Below are 22,958 nucleotides of genomic sequence, written 5' to 3' on the forward strand. Positions count from 1 at the left end.
ACAATTAATAAAATAATAATATATTCTTAAGTATCAGTTGAAGATCACAGAAAATTTTTCTTACAGTATTTATATAATGTAAAGCAATTGCAAAGGTGAATAGGATAGAATAGGCATAGAATATACAGACAACTATATTTCAATTTAGCATAACAATTTTCTATTGTCTCCAGAATATTTTTATACCAGGAACTTACTGATGTTGATTTCTTCCTCATCATAAACATCCACTTCTGTCAGTCTAATCAGCATTCGGGACAAAATACTGAGGAACTGCAGGTAGGCACCCGTTTTCCCTATCTGTAAACATACAAATTAGGAAAAGAAAAAAGTGTAAAATTTTGCTTTTCATTATATTAGTTTTCCACATATCTGGAAATTGTAGCTGTGGTGAAACTGAATGTTAATATTCAGGACTTGGATATCTTTGTTATTTGTATATTCCTTGGCATAAATGAAAAGCATAATGTTCAACAGTTTTATTCTCTCTGTGCAGGAGCCTAGCTGGAAAACACATTTTATATCACAGGTCTAATTACAGGCCCAGAGACAAGAATTTTCTCTCCTGATGTTATAGGTTCTACACAGGCAATGAACATTTAAAAATCACAGAGGCTCATAAAATGTACAAAGAACCCTCGAATTACAAGATAAGTAAAGAATTATCCCAAGCCTTTCATTTCCATATGATTCACCAGTACACTGCCTGCTACTGAATTCAGTCACTCTCCTGAGGAGTAAAAGTGGCAACACATCCGTGGGAGAGCTCCTGCTGGCCACTTCCACTCTGGAAGGACATGGTATGTGAAACAATGTCAATGTCCTGTTCTCATGCTGAAAATACAATATTTCCCTTCCAATCTTTTAAAATTACCCTCTAAAAGTCCATTTAAAAATTATCTTAAAATACAACTTTCTCCTTTCTTTTTCACCCCATCAACACAGTGTATAAATTTTCCCTTTGCTACATCAAGAGTATTGCTGGAAGGTTTAAGCCACAGCCAGTGATTTACTCAGTGGGTTGTTCTGTCTTTCACAGGTAGTTTGCTGATGATAACATCAAGTAAATAAGGCCATATCCAAGCAGGCCCCTTCAAAAACCATGATATTGTGTGTGTGTGGGCTGTACAGGGGAGGTTAACACATAGATCAGTTACAACACATTGGACAGCAACTGTCTGATTTCACAAAGTGGCATCAGATTTTGGATTAGGTCTATGTTACTACTGAATTGAAAACCCAGCTTCACTTCCATTACTGCTAGGACATGTCAGAAGCATAGGGTGTTGGAATTGCTAAACAGATTACTTAAGTTACTGTTTTCCATCTATGACAAGAAAAATGTTAATTTTCTCTCAACACTTGAGGAAGGGAGGCTTTAAATTTGAAGCAAGAGACGTTTGTTTTGGTCAAAGCTCATTATCTGTTTCTCATATCAGACTGCAGTTTGAACAGTTGCTTGCAAAGGGTGGATAAGGGTCTCATTATCCCCGTTCTCTGTTGAGAATCCAATGTCAGCACACAACTCTGTCATACTGGAGTAACACTTAAAAAACAGTAACTTCAAGTAGAGGAAATGACAGCATGGACTATAGTCAGCCCATGGACCAGATGTTTCTAACTCCCAGTTTTGTTTTTTATGTAAACTCCATTGAAACTGATAAGAATTTTTTCCTCTGACCCTGGAACAAGGTTCTAAACTTATAAACAATGGCTATTCATTGAGGAGCTAAAACAAAACCACCTTATTTTCCCACATCTGAGGCAAACAAAGAAAATACTTTCATTTGTTTTCCTCATGTCTGAGATTACCTTTTTATTCTCTTATGAACATACTCTTTTAAAGTGCCTCTAATCATCTTTTCATTAAACACAGGGTAGCCTGATATATTAACAGTTTCCAAATTTCAAACAAGAGATCATTTATCAAAAGCACACCTGTCTCCTTGATATTAGATATCTATAGAAAAATTAATTCTTAATCTGTTTGAAGTATATACTTAGAATTGTCAACAGAACAACATGTTGAAAGCCTTACTTTGTCTTTTCGGTATGCATTAAAATTTTATTCTATCCAACTCATGTATTTCAGAATGTGTGTGGGAGTGATGAGGCTACTGCTGCATGGTGCTGAGATGAAAAGCATCAGTCACCAGGCTCAAGTGTACACAAACTGTAGGGTCATGAGTCAAAAATGGTGGAACCACAGGATGACAAGTGCTACACCACTAATCTAATGCATGCACTTAGGCCACTGCATGCATCAGATCTTACCCAATCTCTATCTGTCACATTAAAAGTTTCCAATTCAGTACTCTGAGTTATATGAACTGCTAGATATGAGCAATGCTGTATGTAAAAAGCTGTTGGGAAATTTCAGGAATATCTCCATGTTATTAGAATGTTTCCCTGCCAGAGATTGGGCTGAGCACATGCAGCATTCATATTTGGACTCCATTCACTAGCACATTTGCCTGCATTTACTGCTCAAGAAATGAACTGGTGAAAGAGAGAACACCTTTTTAATTTTCAGAAGATTTTCAAAAAGAAAATGAGAAATGAATGACATCTCATTTACAATCAGCATTTACTCCAGAAGGGAAGAATCTTGAACAAGTGAACTTGTAACATCCCCAGATAGCTAAATGCACCTCTAAAATTAATTGTACTGTTTTATATGTGTACCATCTCCAGGCAAAATGGAATAGCATAGAGAATTTTTCTTTGTCTGAAAATAAAATTTGAAAATAAATGGAATAACAATCAGAAACCACAACTTCTACATCTACAACTCCCCATCTTGCCCCATCTGTCACTACCCCTTTTTCCAAGAGTTTGTGCACTGTAAGTAGCTACAAAGAGATCCTGCAAGCAGGGTATGCACACCTTTGAAGCATAATGCTCTGCATAAGGGGATCTTGCCCATCCCCTATCTCCTAACTGCAATAAACAGGAGATCTGAAAAGAAAATTTAACGTGGATACCTGATTGGTCTGCAGCTTTACATGGCTTTAGGGAAGTCAAGCACAATGCTGTGCTGATCCCAACTGGTGACTCTGGGCTAAGCATGATATATTAATAATGACAACAGCTGGTAAGGAAGTACTCTGAGCAAGGTGTTTTTCCCTATATGCTGTCCTTGCTCTGAATACAAAGTTGCAAACAGATTAAAAGACTGAAGGAACCTAGAACTGGGGTGTATTTTTACAATTTCTGAAACAAAATGTACATGAGAGGGGCCACTATGACAAACTGCTCTGCTTTCCAGAAAAAAGGTTCCTCAAACATGTGGCAGTGCTCAGTGCTTTGTAAGATAAGGCATTTGGGGGGCAATATTTCCAAATAATGGAAGTATTACTCAATTTGTTCCTGTCTGTCTGACTTTAGAAGACAGACGTCTGAAGAATCAGACTTGGAAGAAGAAAATCCCAGAAGACTAAGAAATGAAAATCTCAAATCTTTTGAAAACTGATGATAACTAGGGAATTTGGGGCCTGATGAGATTTAGGGGGTTTGTTTCTATTCTCATCCTTAATGTCATGGATAATGTAGCCCTTAAAATACTAAGAATATGCTTACTCTGAAGCTTTTCATCCATGAGGAAGAGGAAGGAATATGAATTCAATTTTTTTCCTGAAGAATATTTGACATATATATGAAGGTCTAGTTTTTCTATCAAAGACATATATTACCAAAGAGAAGGGGAAAACTCTCCAAAGATTTTGACCACTGAACTCTGCTTGCCATAGATATCAAGCATAGGGTGCAAACCAATCAAGAATCTGAGAGAGAGCATTCCAGTGAGATAAACTGCATGTGTCCCTCCAAGCATCCAGGGAATGACATTCAAAAGTGCTGTTGTAGAACATGCAACAGTAATGAGCTTCCTTTTTTAACTTGTTCCAGATGCTGGACACCAGGACCACTAGAAGTATTTTATTATTCTTACATGTTGGTATAAAGCATCATCTGATTTCAGGCCTCATATTTGGAGAAATATGGTGAAAGGGGAAATAATTCCAAAAGGCTTTTCTATTCTAATTTCCAGGTAAGACAGTTCTTCACATATCATGACAGTGGTTTTCAAACTGAGGGCTGTGAATCAATGATGATTTGCAGAAAACATGCTGATGATCCACAGACAGTTGGTTAAATGTTGATGGCTCTTCTCCATGTTTCCACATGCTACATTCTTCTAAAATACAGCTAATAATAGATATATTAAATATTTCCCTAATATTTTTCTTATATAAGCTGAATGGTGTATACACTCATTGTAATGAGTTTTTAATAAAGTTAGAGTAATTAAATGGGCAGCAGTTTTCTTCTTCAGGAAGTGTCTTAAGACATGCTTGCTCCATTCCCTGGATGTGGTGCCACAGGAGTGAGCTGTGCTCACCAGCAGCTTCCACACTTCAGGAAAATGCCAGTTCTAAATTGTAAAATCCAGTTAAAAAACTGAACATATGAAACCCTGATTTGAAGTTTGGGGAACTTTAAGATGAATGTTCTGAAGAAAAAATACTTGAGGGAATTTAGAATTCCATATAGGCATTTGCATGGGGGTACCAGGGAACAGACATTGAGCCGTAGATACAATACGTATTGCTCATGGTGATGTATATTAAATTATACTCACTAACCAATGGCTTCACTTTGATCATGTGAGCTAATTACAGATAAATTAGTCCATACCTATCCAGTTTTTACTGCATTTCCTAAAGCCTATTGTAAAAATAAGACATTTATTGCCTTCTAATGTACATAACTGTCCTTGTAAAAATGCGTCAGGTCTTCCAGCAAAATATCTTGACCAGCACATAGGGTAAAATATCTCTGTGAGAGAAGGATGAGCATATTTTGTTACTAATTTCCCTGACAGTGAGAATTGTCATTTTGATTCTCTAATGTTTTCTTGCTCTGTTGATTTAGCATTTTTCATTTTAATCAGAAAATTGCTTCCTGATTTAAATTTTAGTAAAGGAATCACTGCCTGATAAAGAAAACAAGTAATTACTAATTTTTGGGAAGATACTACTCTGGCAATATTACACTTTGGCTGAGATGTTATCAACATTTAGATATGAGCTGTCTAATAATTGTTTTGATTTCTGCCTATACCTCTTGATGCAGTAAGTATTAAGTCTATGTGAAATGTTAATATTATCAAAAAAAAAATGAATAAAACCTACTTCAGGAAGGAAAATTATTTCTTTTCAAAAGACAAGGGTAATTCTAATTATTGCACATTTTATTGCTACTATTCCCTTCAAGAAACACTGCACTGTTATACCTTAAATTAACCCACATACTTTTAAACCAAACTGTTTGTTTGGTTTACAGGCATTTTAAGTACTTTGGGAGGTTAAAATAGTAAAGGTAGAAAAAGTTGCTGGGTTTTTCCATGAAGATAGAAATAAATTAAGAGATTTCCATGGAATAATAAATAGAAAATTCTATTAAATTAATATATAAGCCTACATTTTTATATTTAGGAAGAAGATATGATACTCCTGATTTGATGAGCATGAATTTGTTCTGTGTGAAACAGGTATATTCTTCAGAAAGAACTGAGGAATATAAAATGAATAAACATATAAAAAGCATCCTTTAGGAACTAATCCAACTGTAGGACCCCATACAACACTAGGAAATGACCTGCATTGTGAAGACAGCTGAAAAAGAGATGGAGTTTCAAATAAAAGAATTGTTACCAAGGCTGAAATTCACAGCTGTACAGAGGGTGAACAAGAGGCCTATTCCATACTTGGAAAAAAAACCAGAGATTTGATAGCGAAAAGTGGGCTGACAAATAAACAAGCTATCTGTTTGATAACAGTTAGTTAAATTGCAAATATCAGGTGTGTGAACTATCAAAACCTTCTCACCATGTGTAGTATGCTGTCAGAAGTCTCTGAATGACTCTTCTGAGATCCACAATTTACATTTGGGACTCAAATACCAAAGAAAAAATTTCTTATTGGTTAATCTGAATGTTTAGGATGGCTTTCAGAATCATATCTTTATGGGGTTTGATGTGAACGCAATATAAAATTCTAACAGAAGTTAAAGCCTGTCCTTTTGTTACAGCCTGTCATTTTGGGGGTTTTTTTGGGATGAAAATGCACATCTCTCTCCACATTGTATTCATTTTTATGCTGCAGCTGAGTATGAAATTCAGTTTCTTGATCACATAACACCTCAATATTTGGCAAACACAAACTATTTAGATCAAAGGAATGGACAGTGAAAAACTGATCCTCGGTTTCTGGAATCCTTTGTGACTCAGAGTAACATCTGTGGGAATTCCCAATATGAAGGGTTCATTTATGCTCCCTCTGCCCTGTATATTTAGGTACACAATGGAAAACAATAATGTAACAGATAGCAATATGCAGTTGCTTTTTGCCATGGATGGGCATAGAAGAGTGGATCATGTGACAATCTAATTCAGTAACTGTCTTTGGATTAATTCTTTGGGTTGATGTTACAGTAACTGGAAACACCTTTGTCTTGGTTTGCATTTATCCTGTTTGACTTGTGAGGTTGACAGGAAATATATCTGCTCTCAGCAGGCACAGTGCCTCTTCCTATCCTGTTGCTTCATATTGCAGTAAAACATGAGACACAATTCTACCTTTAGCCTGTAATATGTGCACTTAACTAGGAGATACCTTGCTCAGAGATAAGTGCTAAACATTCCTGGAGAATTTACATGAGAATTAACTTCTTAGAACTAGATCAATTTTCATATATATTTTCAAAGTAATGTAAAAAATCTCCTGGGTCAGCCATTCATCTTTTAAATATGGCTCTGTTACTTTGAACTGGCCTTCTTGCATGTATTATTTACAACAGCTTCTATTTCTGTCTGCTGTCAAAAAGAAACAAAATAATTTAATTACAAACTCAGCTGCTTTCACATTGATCATAAGAAAGTGGCTTTGTCAAGATCTTTGATCTTTATTTAAAACATAAATGCATGTGCAACTTTAACAAACTGAAATTACACATGAAATCTATCTCTTGAGCAAACTGTCTTTAACACATTTTAATGGAGAGAGACTGACAAAGTGAATATTGCTGCAGCTTCTCTGTATTGAAACTCAGGCTAACAGTAAAGAAAGGATGATATTTTCTATTTGAAGGGATTAGGAAATAAAATACACATAATTTACTCTTCAAAAAAAACCCCCACACCTTTGGGTATGAATAATAAGGACTAAATATTTTTTCTGAGCTTATGATAAACTTAAACAAATTAATCAGTGATAATACCTTGTTCTTTTTACACACCTGTGGTGGCCCACTCAGCAGCAGTCTCCTTGGGTGAAAGGTGTCCATTCTGCCCTCATTTCTGTTGTTGTAGTCCATGTGGATTGGCTTGGGAACCGTCCACTGGCGGTAGTACAGGGACTGCTCCGTGCACGTCATCATCTTGCTCATAAGGGGACGAAAAGAACTTGCCCACATAACAGAATGGTAAGGCAAGAGGGAAGAGGATTTGGGAAGTCCACTGCTGTCTGTAGAAGTAATAATGTCATAAACCAGTTTGGGCAGGAAAACTATGGGAGGCTGTTTAGATGCTTTGGTCAAGGAGCATTGAGATGTCTGTAGGATGAAGGAGTTATGAGTAGGTGCAGAGGAGGAAGAGGAGGAGGAGAAAGGTGGGGAGGATGATGAGGTGGTGGAGACTTGGGTACTTTTTAAGTTTTGTTTCATATCCAGCTGTTCAGTTACTGGTGGCAAGTGTTTGCTGATTGTTGTTTGTGCCCCCTTGTCTACTTTCTGCTTCTGCCTTTCATAGTTATTTGTACTTTCTTCAGTGCTGTTACTTAGGGCTTGGGGAGGGGATGACTCAGTGCAGAATGCTGTAATTAAAAGAGAAATTGTATTTTAACACGGTGCAACTATCTCCTCTAGTCAATGCCACAGTTAAACAAAACACAACAAATAATCCTCTTGATACATTGTCCAGCAAACATTGCTCCTCTTCTTGCTTTGACCTTCCTCGTACAGGAAGCCATAATGGGACTGGTTTGTAGTATTTGTTTCAATGCAGAAAGTGGCTTCTAAAGTCCTGAAGTGCATAGGAAAGATGTCAGTGATTGCTCTGTCCTCTATTTCCCTCATACACTTCTTGCTGAAGGTGCTCACCAGATACTTTAATCATTCAAGACAAATACAAAATTACTAAAACCATTGTTTAAATGCTTTGAAGGAAATAAGTACTTCCAGGCTATTACCCTACCACACTACAGAAATGTCTGCTCAGACTGACATCTAAAAACAGTCCTCTGAGTCAGCTCTGCTCTGACACCCATGTCTGGGTCACTCCAGCACTTAGGCTGATCTAATAAAACCTGGCAGCCCTCAAGCACCTGGTGCTACATAATGCATTAGTGCATTCACAGAGCTTTGGGTCAGCTCAGAGGACATACTGAACTCATGAATGTTGGCTGGGAATATGTGATGTAGATATACCCTGCAGATAACTGTGGATTTTCTGAAAGCTATATATTTTTATGCTATATATATTTTAACTATTAAGATTTCTTGAAAGCTTAACACATGTTAAATGGTTCTTTAACGCTTAGTGAAAGAGGGCATGCAAATATGTCACAGTCTTTAAAGTAGACAGAGAACTGCTTGTGGAATCAGTCTACACAAAGTATTAGAAATATGTGCCTAAGGCTGAACATACATTAAACCACATTTCCCCTCATGGTGAAAACAACCATGCTGGTTCTCAAAAAACCCCCACATTTTGAACAAATAAAAGTCAGTAGTTTCTCCTGATTTCAAGAAATGCTATCCTCTGTCTATTAATCTAAAGTAGTCAATAATAGCTATTAGCTACAAACACAAAAGTGTCACCAGCACTGTGAACGGCTGCAAGTAACACCAGTGTGACATCCCTCAAAATACCAGTATCCAGGGGCACAGAAAAAAGTGAAATAAAAATATTTCTTTGACCACAGATGTACTGAGGGCACAGAGCCATGGGCAGACCACATGGAAGCACCTAGTTTGAGCACTCCATGGCATGTTAATTTTTCAAGCAAGAAAATATCCTATTTTCTATATTTCAGAAGCCTAATCCCTGTATTTTCTAGTCATCTTAAGTGATCCCATTAAAGTAGGCTTGATCAAAACCTTAGTGATTTATGCCTTTTATTATTTATCAAATAAGCTAAGGTCTCTTCTATGTCCTAAACTTAAATTAACAGAGATGATCTTATGATCTTACTGGAAGCTTTTGAAGAGAGAGATGAAGATGCAGAGTCATGGGAACGTGATCTTTCTCTTTTCATAGGACTTCTCTTTTCTGAAGTAGAACCTGTTTCATGAATGATAGTAAGGGAAAACAAAATCAAAATATAATTTAGGTAATCCTCTAAGTCACAGCTATATTGTCAAAATAAGGAGAAGTACAGAAGGGTTTGTGTGGGGTTTGTCCTCATCCTGACACTGTTTCCAGTATGGAGAGTATCTGTTCCCACCACAGAATATCGGATCAGCCTACAGTCTAATTTACCTGTGCTGAGCTGCAGTAGCTTCACAAAAATCAGTGCTGAACCAGGAGCTGGTAATATCTAGGCCTGTCTCAACCATGGTTTCTCTTCCAACCCATGTCTTACATTCCCTACAATTCCAGTGTCAGGGAAACCAGGAGGCAACAAGCTCTGTTTTGTCAGTATGTTATAAAATTACCTCCTGCCCCACACAGTTTTAGGGCCAGATTATATCTCAGCTTTTGGTGATGAAAATCCTCAGGTGGATGGCCATCATTCACTTGAGATTCCTAGCTCAGGCTCCTAAGTTAAAATGCTTGTTTCTGTACAGTGTTAACGTGGTAAACTGAGCCATAAGCACTGCCATCAGCAAACTTAGACTGTAAGCCTATCTCACATGCTCTGAACTGGACTCTGGATGATCACACCATACTTCATGGACTAGGAGAGCAGCCTTAGACATCACAGGAGCCCATTTGACTCATATCACATACAATCTCAGCATACTTCAACTAAATGGACAGAACTGCTCATTGCAAGGAGTACCAATCACATCTGAAGCAGGCATCTCTTGAACACACTTTGAGTATGACCTCAGGCATTTCATTCCTCTATGAAGAGTCCATATTGGATTAAAGAAAGTATTTTTGTTCAGCTTGTTCTGCTGTCATTTTCAGTGAGTAAGAACTTCCTAGGTGAACTTGGAAGGTAATTGGGTTTCTTCCTCCTCATAGTATAAAAAAAGAAATGAAGGCAAGTTGTTTGAGATTTAAATACTTTACAGGGATAAAAATCCTTTGTTTTCCATAGGCACAATAGATAGTAAAGAAAAGTGTAAAGAACTAATAAATAACTGATAATGTCCATCAATTATAACTCAAAAAATGGGTAAATTATTGTTGGGTTTTACATACTTGTATGTTCTCAATTGGTTTCTTAAGATATTATGAATTCACCAACTCTACACTGTTAATTTGAATTCATGAGCATTTGCAAGGAGAACTCAGAAGTTTCTATGTTGAGATATATTTTCTATCCATACTATTTAATACCTTACAAGGTAGGGACTACTCAGCTGTTTCCTTGAAAGGAATCTTTATCACTGACATCATTGTAAGGATAGGTTCAGTAGCACCAGGAACAGTTTTGTTGGAGCTGCCACTGAGGGTAGGGACGCAGTCACTGCTGCTGCTGCTTCTCAGACAGCAAATCTCACCCTTCCCTGCTGAGGAGGGAGATGCACAGGGTCCTCTGAACAGTGTCACCTGGTGCTCCTACTCGAGCTCCACTTTGTGGCTGTCAGAACACACAGGGCAAAGGAGGAACACAGGAGGGAGCCAGAAAACAGAGAGATAACAGATACAGCAGTAGAACTGCAAGAAGTTAAAATGCATCAGCAGCAGGAGAGGAAACAGAGGTTCAATGAGATGAAACAAAACTAAGGAGCAGAGCTCACTCAGTAAGACTAAAGTGAGAAAACCTCACCCTTACATTGCTGCTTTTGCTAATCATTTTCACTCATTTTACAGCTTCTTTTATTACCAGTAATGAAAAATACCTTCTGTTGCTATTTCTTCATCTTCATTGTCAGTACTGCTTAGTTTCTCTGGGTCACTTTCTAACACATCATTCACAACTGGTTTCTCTGTGTGAATTTCTGAGCTCACAAAGTATGCTGCCAAACCAAGTTCTTGCTCCAGGCTTGTCCGTACCAAAGAAGATGAATTTATTAAACGCAGGTCACAGTATCTCAGTGATCTGGAGAGAAACAGGAGGAGCTACTGTGAAAACTCACTGTAATCTACTGCCTTGTCTCTTTAAGAAACACAGCCAAAGGGGAATTTTTTCACAATTTGCTTCAATGAGGGATGAGATAGAACTCAATATTTTGTGCTTAATAAGCTTACCACTGTGGTGCATACACTTTTCTTTCTCTTAACCCAATTACACAACTTAATTTACTGCACTGAACATTAGCATCAGCGTAAGAAAAAGAATAATCATTTGGATTCTAAACCTAACACACACAGAATAGGATTCAGTTGAACATACAAAAGCATTTAGTGCCCCAGGGCATCCTGTCTCACTTCCAGCTGCCATTCCAGAAGGCACTCCACACATCCTGGGGCACACATACAACCATCATCAGCAGATTTCTCAGCTACCCAAAAGAAACCTAAGCAGCTATACTTCTTTTCTTTAACATACCCATTCTCTCCTCTAAACTGGGATAACTCATAATATTTTTGAAGCTATTTATGTCTTTGTATAAACAGAAGTTTATTATCAATAATATGGGGTTGCATTTATGATATAAAAACTGCCCCAAAAATGGCAAAGAAAACACATCGACACTGAAATCTGTTCTCCTCTCACACAAGTAATCACACAGTTAATCTTTAAGTATTTGATAAGCAATGGATAAAACACTGCCACTGAGAAAAGAGTGGATCTTCTTACCGTGGCAAAGACTCCCCTTGTGGATCCATCCCACTAAAAATCAATATGCAAGGCAAACCTTCCAATTCCAAATAGGTCTGTGGCCTCCAATCTACATCTTCAATTTTCTGCCAGATCTGTACAAGGTAGAGAAACCCTGTTGGATATATCTATATGTTGGACTTATCTGTAACTATATAATAGTTTTTATATATACATATATATATTTTAGATATATTTATATCAAATAAAAAGACAGAAAGACATTCTTTATCATCCATTATAATAACCCACTTGTACAGTGGAAGAGGAGCCACACTGCAGAGCCCAATTCAAAACAGATAGCTCTCACAGTTTCTAGAGCATTACAGGCAGCAGTCTGCCTGCTGTTAGTCTGAGCACATTGGGACAGTATGTTCCAGCCTGCATAGACAGCACTGAGACCAGGGCATATGGCAAATATGGCGCAATGGAGAGTAAAGCTGAGCAGGAGTTTTGGGGGAGAGAAGAGAATACAGAGGCTTCTTGAGGCAGATAATATATGGATGTCTGAATCCAAGGAAGAAACTAAGCTAGAAATGAGACTTTTCACCTTAGAGGAACAGGAGAAAGCTGGAAGTGTTCAACACACACCGCTGTCCCTATTTACAACCCTCTGGGTCTCCCACTCTCCCCTAAAGCTATCAGTTTTCCTGGTATCTTTATGAGAAATCTTACAAGTCCATATATTGTTTGACTGCTCAGCCTCAGGCTGTATTGCTTTACTTACCAGTCAGTCCTTTCTACTGTGAGACTGATCTACAGATAAGAAGCATCTATGGTATGATCAACAGTACAACAACTCACCTCTGACATCTGCTCATGTTCCCCTCTATACATGTCAGAGAACATAATCAGGATGTGACTCAGAACTAATTCTGATTTTTCAGAGTAAGTGATGCCTAATTAATAGCAGAATGAGATCAGCATTAGGCTCTGGATCTCAAATGACTTAATCAAAAAATTGGATCAAACAGAGTAAACAGTATAACATATATAGATATTACAACATTCTCGAGGAAATACATTTTTGCTTTGGTGATCAGAAGATGGTAATTTTAGGAAGAGCAAAGGACACTTTTTTTTTTAAACAGATGACTCATGATTCTGGACTTAAAGGATATAAATTAATCCATAAACCAAGACATGATTCAGAAAGCATAAAATCCCAAACTGTGAACACCAGAGTGCTCTAGGATCCTTAACTACCATCACTGATCAAGTAAATCAGTCTTCCTGTCCCCTGCTGGTGACAAGAATAATTTAACTCAATTTAAATCAACTAGTCACTGATTAAAATCTTTTTGCACTGTGATGTTTTTGTGAGAAAATTCAGCTAAATCTGAACATTTTACTTGTCTTTTCAATGTATATCTCACAGTCCCTTTAGATAAAAGCATTTCAGCTGTTTCTGAGGGTTGCTACTGGAAGTCAAGTGCTAACTGTATTAGTTAATACTTCACTGAGCATTAACCATAGGCAGGACAGGAAAGGTGTCATAGACAGTATGTGTAAAAGGTAAAAGTCATGCTCCTCATTGCAGTTTTTGGTTTTACTTTAGGACTCCACACTTCAGTTTATGGCTATATCTGTCACCAGTAAAGTCTGCCCACCTACCCATCTAAGGAAGCTTCCCAGCACATGCCATTCTGCAATTTACCTTCAATTGTTCCACAAAGTGCTTCCCAATGGTGATTCCAGAATTAGGATTTCCCAGGATTATTTCAAAGTTATCTTCAAGGGCTAGTCTTTCCCTTACATTATACAGACGTTCATATGCCACTGCAGCCAGAGGGATACATGGAATTCTCAACACGACCATGAGGCCATGGCCACTAGGACATTGTCTTGAAGAGTTTATTAGATTTTGGGTGATTTCCAGAGTTTCAACTGAGGTGTAATTCTTCATCTGAGAAAGACCACACACTGCCATCATAGCTGCAGAGTAGTGTTGGATGAGGACAAAAGTCCTTATCACTGCACTGTGTAATCTTGGGAACCTGAAATAAATGGTGAATTAAAGAGTATTAAAGGGTGATGTGAAAAAGCTATTTTTTACAAAATATAGTAAACTCAGGATTTTCTCCTGTAACGAATCCTTTGTATCTACTGTACAACAGAATCTCATCAATTGCAGTTGTAGAGTATTTGCAAGGCATCATTTCACAATCAGAACTGATGTTGTCTCATCATTTCTCTTCACAAAAGTTTACAAGCAAGTAGTCCAGTAAAGTTACATCACTTTAGTTTATCCATACCTTACTGCTGTTACAAAATTCATCACACAATATTAGCGGAGGCACTCACTAATATCATCAAACAAAATTACATTTTCTTATCAATAAGAATAGTATTCTTCATTGTGTGCCATTCTCAAGGGGCAGAGAGAGATTGGGTGTTTCTCTTGTTTTCTTACTGAAGCCCTGAACCAATTTACTCTTGTGTTCAAGAGGACTGAATATGTAGGCAGCAACCAGTGAGCACTCCAACTTCCCAAGGCCAGCTACACCCTATCTCAATCCCCAGTTTATGGAAAGGTGATCCATGGATATCCAATAGCTTCTTGTGTTCTGATTTTCACAGAAATGAAACCCAGGTGCACAGTAAAGAGTGCTTGCTATGGCTTGCTCAGAATTGTTACTATGGCTTGCTGTGAAGATTTTATTTCTGATTTATGTGTACCTGCCACAGTGATATATCTAACTTCTCTTTGTGTTCCAAGTGCAGTATACTCAGAATCAAAATCAGCCAGGGCCAGCAAGTGATAATATTGGACAAAAGTAATAACACATTTAAAATTATGTGATGATACAATTAGATTATTACAATATAGAGGAGTTACAGGTCACAACAAGAACACATTGTAAATGGGGCTAAGCAGTGTGCATGCTCATAGTAAGAGACAGCCTCAACTGATGACACTGCAAGCCCAGTATATACTAAATACATTGGAGAAATTAGAACAGGTGAAACGCCTTGCATATGTAAATGATGTGTAAGACAGAGAGAAGTAAAATAAATAAATAAATAAAATGATCTTCTAGCTAATAACTCAAGGCCCTAAAAAGGACTTCCTAAGTTTCCCATGTTAAACAAAGGAGGGCCCCATACCTCTTTCCCAAAGCCATGACCATTGCTTCAAAAGAGCTGTCGTACCGAAGCAGTGGAATGCTATGTCCAGAGAGGGTGGACTCAATGAATTCTGACAGTCCAAAGTATTTCTTGTTTTCATGGTATAAATCTACACCCTAGAGCAAATGAAGCAATAAAAATACAAGGATAAAGTCTATAAATAATTAATTTATGAGTGATTAACCATTGGTATCTTGATATACTTACAATCACATTCTCTAATAAACATACATCTACTCAGACATATTAAAACAAGAAGAGAAAGAAACAGAATTAGCTATTTTGAGAGAGTGAAAATGTGACCCAATTTTTCCTCATTTCTTTCTCTCTCCCCATAAATCCATACACACAGACAGACCAGCTATATAGACTAAATATGCATATATATGAAGAAAATCCATGTATGTACATATATGTATGCAGTAATGCAATAGAGACAGAACTGAAGATGATTTCCATTTATGTAGCTCAAAAATATTTAGCAGAGCTACTAAAGTTTATGGAAAATATAAAAGGAATAAAGAAAAAGAAAGCTAGAAAGGATAAAAAAGGAAAAATGAACTTGCCACAGACTGAACAGGATGTCATGCAAACTTCACTCTTGTTTACAAAAATCATGGGGACTTCACTGTTTTATTAAGGACATAAATGGAAAATAACTCATGAAAAGCTCAGAAAAGCATCTCAAAGCATCCATCTTACATTGCTGTATGAAGAAGGCCAGTGGATCTCATTGTAAGGGCTGATATGAGTGTGCTGTGTCTGCAGCGCGTAGGGGAAGGAAGTCACATGGAGGGTCACAATATTTGGTGCCTCTTTCACCTCCCTGCAGTTCAACAGTCTATCAACAAGTCCTGTCGACAGCTCTGTTTGAGGATAAAGACTATGCATAGCACTGCAAAAAAAGAAACCCAAAACTCTCCAAAGTGATCAGCAAAAGGGAATATTTGTGTCTGTGTAATAGCTTAAACCTGGATGTGAAATCAAAGTTAAAGGAATTTAGGGCTCTTCTTTTACCCTGAAATTGTTGCAGAGAAGAAAATGTAAATTATTTCATTGCAAGTAAAAATTTTGGTGAGTCTGATAAGCTCTCTAACTAGCAAATTACCAATCCCTTGCAGCTACCAGAATATGGGAGATAAAGTAGGAAAGGAAGCTAACATGGAAGTTACCAATAGACACATAGTCCTGTAGTAACTTTGATTGTTAGTGCTGCCCTTAACAAGGGATAATTCTAACCTACAAAATCAAGATAGAAAAGTACAGATTATAGAAAAGGAGAAAAAATGAATATTTATTCTTAGAGCAAATCACAGTATCACAGAATACTGACAGTCAATTCCTTGCTCCTGAGCAAAATTTCAGCCCAAATTAATGCTACTGAATTTTTGGCATTCACCTGCCTATGTATCTTTATTAGACAGAAAACAGGGTTGAGCAGCAACACAGGTACTTCTCTACCACTCAAGGAATAAATGAATAAATGCCTCAAAGGCTGGGACAGCTGTAAAAGTCCATGTAAGTTCCTAAGACAGGGGAGCTGAAGAGGAAACCCTCAGATGCAGTTTCATTGAAAGTCATCATTGTTAACCAGTGTAAAAGACAAGACCTCACTTCATTCACAAGCAAGATTCTAGTGTTTGGTTTCAGAAACACTACCACAATCCCAAAGTTGGAATATGTTGGTGTTTCTGGAGTTCAGAATGTTTTCCAACCTCCCCAAGAGTCTCAGAACCAGACAGCAAAAGCAGCCCCACTTGTCAGCAGGCAGGTTGTTGAGAATTTATGGAAACAGAGCTCTGCGAGGGAAGAGGGAAGCAATGAGTTACGTGAGTGAGCTGATGGGAAACTTGGTAAACACTGGACAAGAACCTTTCTCTTTCCCTCAGAACTCTACCTGGCATCACTAAGAATCCACAGAAGCTTTCAATTCTTACAAGTCACTGATTTTGGATAGAAAAGAACTGCAAAACTTTTAGTCAGTTAAAAAAATAGGCAGTAGTGTTGGCTCACTAGTTTTCTACTCACTGGGTTGAGGTTTTGCAAATTTTACAGCCCAGAGGACAGTAACAGAGGATCAGGAGCTCTGTGTACTTTCACTGAACAAAGGACAAACAGCCAAAAAAAAATAATAGCTGTGCTGAAAGTAGATAAGAATGTGGAGCAAAAAAGCTGAAATGTTCCACTGAGGCACAATATAATAAGCAGGGTAAGACTAAATCATGAAGGACCTTAAATAATGTTTATTCAATGCATGGGGAAGCAGAGTTAGCAGAAAGTTGCAAACAAAGATGAAGGGAGGGATAAATCTGAAAACTAATCTTGAGATATAATGCAGATAATAATAATTTCTCTAAAAACAAGTTACAGTTTTCTTACCTCATTAGATCCCAGTGTGCATGATCATGGATTAGGACAAACAGTGTGTGTGGATTCTGCATAGAGTTTTGTAAAAAGATTTTGAATTTAATTTGGGCTTCTGCATCTAGTTTCATAACATACTGTTCCACTCTCTGCTTTGTAAGGTGTTCCTTTTCTAATCCAAGTTCTAATAATATACCTAAAAGAACAGAACAAGTGTCAGTATTTCTGGATATGGCTACATCTAAGGATGTTGTGTAAATCTAAAATAAAGCTAATTAATGAGCACCTGAGTGCCAGAGATGAAACAAAGTCTGTTGGTAAGTCACTTCGGAGGGTGGAACACAAATCAAGAAATCAATTTTCTCGAAGGAACCCAAATCAAGATTTTGAGTGCTGGAGTCAGCAATTGAGCAAATATGAGACAGCAATTTCTGAGCCACTGCTAGCTGGAATGGACGAATTTCATGTCGTTCAATCTCATAACCTGGAAAAAGGCAAAATTCTGTTTAGATATATGCCCAAAGTCTAATCTAATGTAAAATGTTAAGAGTCTGGCAAAGAATAACTGATCTACTCTTTAAAGTATTTTGCTTATTTACAGGAGTTCATTTATGAAAATCTATAGAGAATATGCAAAGAAATCGTTCTGCATTTGGACATACTGGTCCTGTAAAGTGTCAGAGACCTAAAAGTGAATTTAAACAATAGCATTCTGCTACCAAAGAAGTACAACTTACAGCTTCAACCACTGTAACACCCAGTGGAATGAAGCAGAACATCCATCAGTGTAAATCTGAATATTCCAAGACATGAGTTGCTGTTTGCCTCAGGACCTTTTCCTTCTGGGCTCTGCCCAGAGGGATCTAACTGTGCACCCAGAACTTGGTGTCCAGTGCCCTACTCTGTTACCTCTTTAGAACATCCTCCCCACTTACTTGTACACACAGCTGTTCCAGCTCCATTCACTGCTGTTGGTTTATTCACTGAAGCAGAAAGTGATGAAGAGATGTGCCCTTGGTTTTCTTGATAAAATTTTTCCAACAAAAGATCAATGTCACCCTCTGTCAAATGGAAGGGACAGTGGAAGAAACATCCATGTTAAAAAGAGCTGCATTTCATATTGATTTTGTTTTGTAGATCTTAAAACCTTTATATATATATTTGCTAGCGATCCTGCCCTTGGCTTATTGGCTGTTTTATACAGGAACCCTCTTGTTATTTTCTATTGCATCTCTTTTTACAGAGTATCACTAGTAAAATGAAAACCAGACCAGAGAATGACAAATCCTCTCTGCTGACCAGCTAGGACATTTATGGAATGCGGTAGAAAACTAACATTAAGGCCTTGATGCAAACCAGCAACAACAATGACATAAAACTGGCTTAGTTTATGTTCAGACCATGGATCCATACTGTTCATTAACAAGGATTACAAGGAAATTGAGAAAAATCTGATAAACATTTTTAAAACTAACATTTTTGAGAGACAGAAAGAAAAATAATTTCTAATACAGCCAAAAGAAAAACACGAGTCAATGCTGAAGCAAGCAAGGTGTATGTTATTGAAGTATTGAATATCTGCAAACATACCCATTTCTATAGAGCAAGGGCCTTACTTAAAAGATGAAAGCTATGCAGAGAGTACAATATGCCTGACCCAGGCACACAGCTTGATCTATCCCCAGGTATTTTCTCAGCAGCTGAAAAGATGTTTGAGCATGTCTGCAGTGAGCTCAGAAAGGCAGGGCCTGTCCTGTGCAGAGCAGTCCAGTGAATATGGTGGCAACTATTTTTAGGATGCTCATTTACTTGTTCTGCTACACAACAGCTAAACAATAACAACTAAACAATAATATTGCTAAACAATAGCAGCTGCAGAGAACTCTATATCTCTCTGTGGTTCTCTGCTTTTGAGAACCATACTTTGAAGATACTAAGATAAACAATACATAACTACAAGATGATGTAAGGAAAATGAGATTCCCTTAAGTGACCACTCAAAATATCATGACACATTCAGAAGGGTTCTTGTGATCTATTTAACAACATGATGAGAATGGCAAAGAAGACTGTGACATCTCATTAATCCTGACAAATATGCTGCATTTGCCCTAGTTGTGATTTAACCTTCCACACAGCTTGATCTATCCCCACATAATCCTGCCTGTTGTAATTCTCAGTACACTCACTTAAAAAATGATCCAGTCTCTCTGCAATTTTCCTCTCTGTCCCAGGCATCACAATCAGGTTTAAAGTATGGTATGTTGAAGGGGCAAATCCCACCTTTCATAAAATAGCTCTGATCTATTCTGCTCTAAATGCTTAGGGTAAAAGAATTTATACATTGATATCCATATGGAATTACATAATGTAAGGATGGATTTGCATAGCTAAGAATAATATGCTCAGCTGTTTGCTGGCCTATTTTTATGAAACCAATGGATTTTAGAAACTGACACTTTCAGGAGGAATTTCAATTCAACTGTACTTTCACAACTTTTTTTTTTTTCCCTGCATTTTTCATGTATTTCTAATAGTGTCTTCCTTCTGGTAAGGAAACGAGCACAGGTGTTTTCTCATATTTAGAAGTTTCAGGGATTTGGAAACAAGCCTCTTTACAATTTGTTAGGTACCTGGGCAGAGTGTGCTAAAGAAGGACCCCAGAGTTTCCACCTTCCCTGTGACCAGCTGATAGTTAACTTCTTTCTGGTAGTCTGAAGGACTGAGCATGCTCTCAGACAGAACTCTTGCCTGATACTTTCCTAAAAGACAAAAAAAAAAAAAAAGAAAAAAAAAAAGGAATTTTGAAAACTCTTCAAACTAGTTAAGAATGTTCTTCTAAGTCATAATATAAATACTCTACAACTAAATGTAAATGAATACCACACATACAAAAATGGCAGAGATAAGTCTTTATGAGTCTTTTATATCTCCAACACATATATGCACCAGACACATGTAAAATAGATTCATGTTTTACAATTCTTTGTATTTAATTCCCAGTTTGGAAAGTATTCATTGATACAGGATATAAAAAAGACTAAATAATATTGAAAGGAATTGCCAACTATCTTACAATCACATTGAATCTTTGAATGGCCATTCAGATAATTTATTTAATTGTGAGCAGGTTGTTGAAGGGAATGACATTGAAAGACCATCTTTTAGAAGCTAAGGAAAGGTTCCCTGCAGTAATATTGCACAGAGCAGGAGAGCTTTATGCACTGTGTGTGCTGGAACTCACTATTTCTTGCTTGCAGCCTTGTTGGCTGAGATGCTTTGGTGAAAAAATGGGCAACACAGGCAGAAGGTGGCTGGGGAAAGACCCAGCTGTGCAGGGTCAGCTTGGCTTCATCAAAGACCATGACTGGTTGGCCAAAGCTCTGCTTTGTGAGGCAACTCACTGGAACTCCAACCAAACCCCTCAAGTGCTGAACTGCTCTGGCTTGCAAGGAGATAGATCCTTGGGATATTACCTGTTATCACAATGCAGGAGTCAATGGCTCGGTTCCTACTGGCACATATGATCACCACATAGTTTGTCTTTGTTAACTTTCCTTCCATGAGGAGCTTAAACATTTCAGAAAGCCCTTCTGCCAGGGAGTAGCTGCACTCAATGATATGGACACTGTCATTGCAGGAGCTGGCTGCCAGCCCTGCCAGCCAGGGCAGCTGGGCTGAGGTCACCGGGGTGATGGGGCTGGGCAGCTGGGGGAAGGGCTGGGGAACAGCCTGCTGGTACTGACGGATTTCACACAGGTGCGACTCCCGCCAGGAGCGCATGAATATCTGCTCCAAATCCTCAATCAAGGGGACCTGGTCTGCAGCTAAAAAAAATAAAATAATAAGAGGGAAAGATTATGAAACAATTAAACAGAACAGTTGAGTTAAAAACTTCTTTTCAAAAAAAAAAAAGCTTCAGATTTCCGCATGCATGACTCTGTTGCCTTTTGCAGATGTAAAGCAAATTTTTCATTTTGAAACGCCTTTGTGATACTCATAAAGCTGCCCTAAATTGAACCTGAGTACCAGTAATTAGAAATATTTAAGAGGTTGAGTGCTGCCTGTCTCAGCATACTTCTAAACCACAGATTGTCTGCAAGAACTTTAATTTTCATTGCTGAGGTCCCAGATGCAGAAAATAAACTTTGTATGTTTATAACTCAATCTGTCTGGCCTTCAAAATATAGCCACTTCATTTTGTTCCATAACCATGAATGAAATAGTTTAATATTATATTATCAAAAACTCATATTTAGTACTGGTCTGCCCTAATATTCCCCTTATATTTTGCCTGCATGTAATACATTCAAGTAGTCTGCCTGGATGTAGAACAATCTTACCTAGTTGAACAAGGTAGTAGACAGTCAGTAACAGCTGCATTTCCTCAGAAATAGGCTGTATTGTGGATGCACCATATTGTTCATATGCTCTAGATAAAGACTGTGAATTTCTGTAACAGGTATACAGCAAAGGACTCACTATCACATCATTAATGTTCCCACAGAGATATGGAAAGTTTCCATGACCTACAAAATAAATGCATGTACACATTACATTAATTTTGTCACTTTTCATATGTACATTAAACAGTTTTAATAGTCACACCTTTAAATGGATACTGTTTAGGAGTGGGATACATTTTTACATCTCTTGCAAAAAATAGAGGCCTTGTTGTGAGGTTGAGAGATTTACCTTTAAAAATAACTGGTTTTGCTTTACAGATTTTCAGCAAGTTGTCAGGAACTGAGACTGGTTCTCCCGAGCCCACCATTGGAGAGGAGGCTGGTCCCACCAAAGCAGAATGTGGTAAAGATGACAGGCTTCCTCCATCTGAGATTTTAGACAAATTATTACTGGAGTTAGGTCTGGTAAGGATTTCCTCAAAGAGAAGTTATCCAGCATCATCTCACACCCACATCCGCTATCAGCATTAACTGCTTTTTGTGGCTCCATCAAGCAGCTCATGACCTGTTACTACAACCCACACTGTTATGCTCAGTGTCTTGGAGGACTAATTATGTCATTGCAACACTGGACAACACATATGCATCTAAAGACTTTGAAATGTTTATAAATAAACAGTTCCAGGTATGAATGCATAAATAGAGAGATCTATGGGATATTGTGTAGTTGTGATTACATGTATAGCTATGATTTGTGAGTTCTATGTGATATATTTAGTTTCACTCATTCTAAACAGTTTTTATTGCTATAAGAAGAAAGAAAAACACATGATTCAATATTTGCTCAGGCATAACTTCTTTATAGTAATTTTAATATAAAAAATAGTACATTAAAAGAAAATATTTTGGGGAAACTGGGTTTATTTCACTGCATGTCACTCTTATCTGTGGCTGGACTATACAATCCAAGTGCCACAAATATTATGACAAATAATTAAAACAATGAATGGTACAATTATTATGTACCTGAGTTATTATACTAATTTCATTATTCCAAAGGCAT

The 22,958-nt window shown here is 37.5% G+C and overlaps 1 protein-coding gene across 1 annotated transcript in view; it reads right to left on the reverse strand.

Moving 5' to 3' along the window:
• The window catches only part of GREB1 (growth regulating estrogen receptor binding 1), an 87,492-nt gene that overhangs the window by 15,738 nt on the left and 48,796 nt on the right, over positions 1-22,958 (reverse strand). Inside the window, exons 9-23 of the mRNA XM_036381279.1 lie at positions 22,185-22,322; positions 21,833-22,018; positions 20,966-21,316; positions 20,123-20,251; positions 18,425-18,550; positions 17,776-17,973; positions 17,505-17,685; positions 15,828-16,020; positions 15,105-15,241; positions 13,654-13,993; positions 11,976-12,091; positions 11,074-11,273; positions 9,251-9,340; positions 7,297-7,871; positions 198-300 (exon numbers count right to left, since the gene is read on the reverse strand). Coding sequence (XP_036237172.1) covers positions 198-300; positions 7,297-7,871; positions 9,251-9,340; positions 11,074-11,273; positions 11,976-12,091; positions 13,654-13,993; positions 15,105-15,241; positions 15,828-16,020; positions 17,505-17,685; positions 17,776-17,973; positions 18,425-18,550; positions 20,123-20,251; positions 20,966-21,316; positions 21,833-22,018; positions 22,185-22,322 — 3,063 coding nt within the window. The remainder of the gene's footprint in view (positions 1-197; positions 301-7,296; positions 7,872-9,250; positions 9,341-11,073; positions 11,274-11,975; positions 12,092-13,653; positions 13,994-15,104; positions 15,242-15,827; positions 16,021-17,504; positions 17,686-17,775; positions 17,974-18,424; positions 18,551-20,122; positions 20,252-20,965; positions 21,317-21,832; positions 22,019-22,184; positions 22,323-22,958) is intronic.

This window comes from Molothrus ater, chromosome 3 (assembly GCF_012460135.2).
Source record: "Molothrus ater isolate BHLD 08-10-18 breed brown headed cowbird chromosome 3, BPBGC_Mater_1.1, whole genome shotgun sequence".
Lineage (NCBI taxonomy): Eukaryota > Metazoa > Chordata > Aves > Passeriformes > Icteridae > Molothrus > Molothrus ater.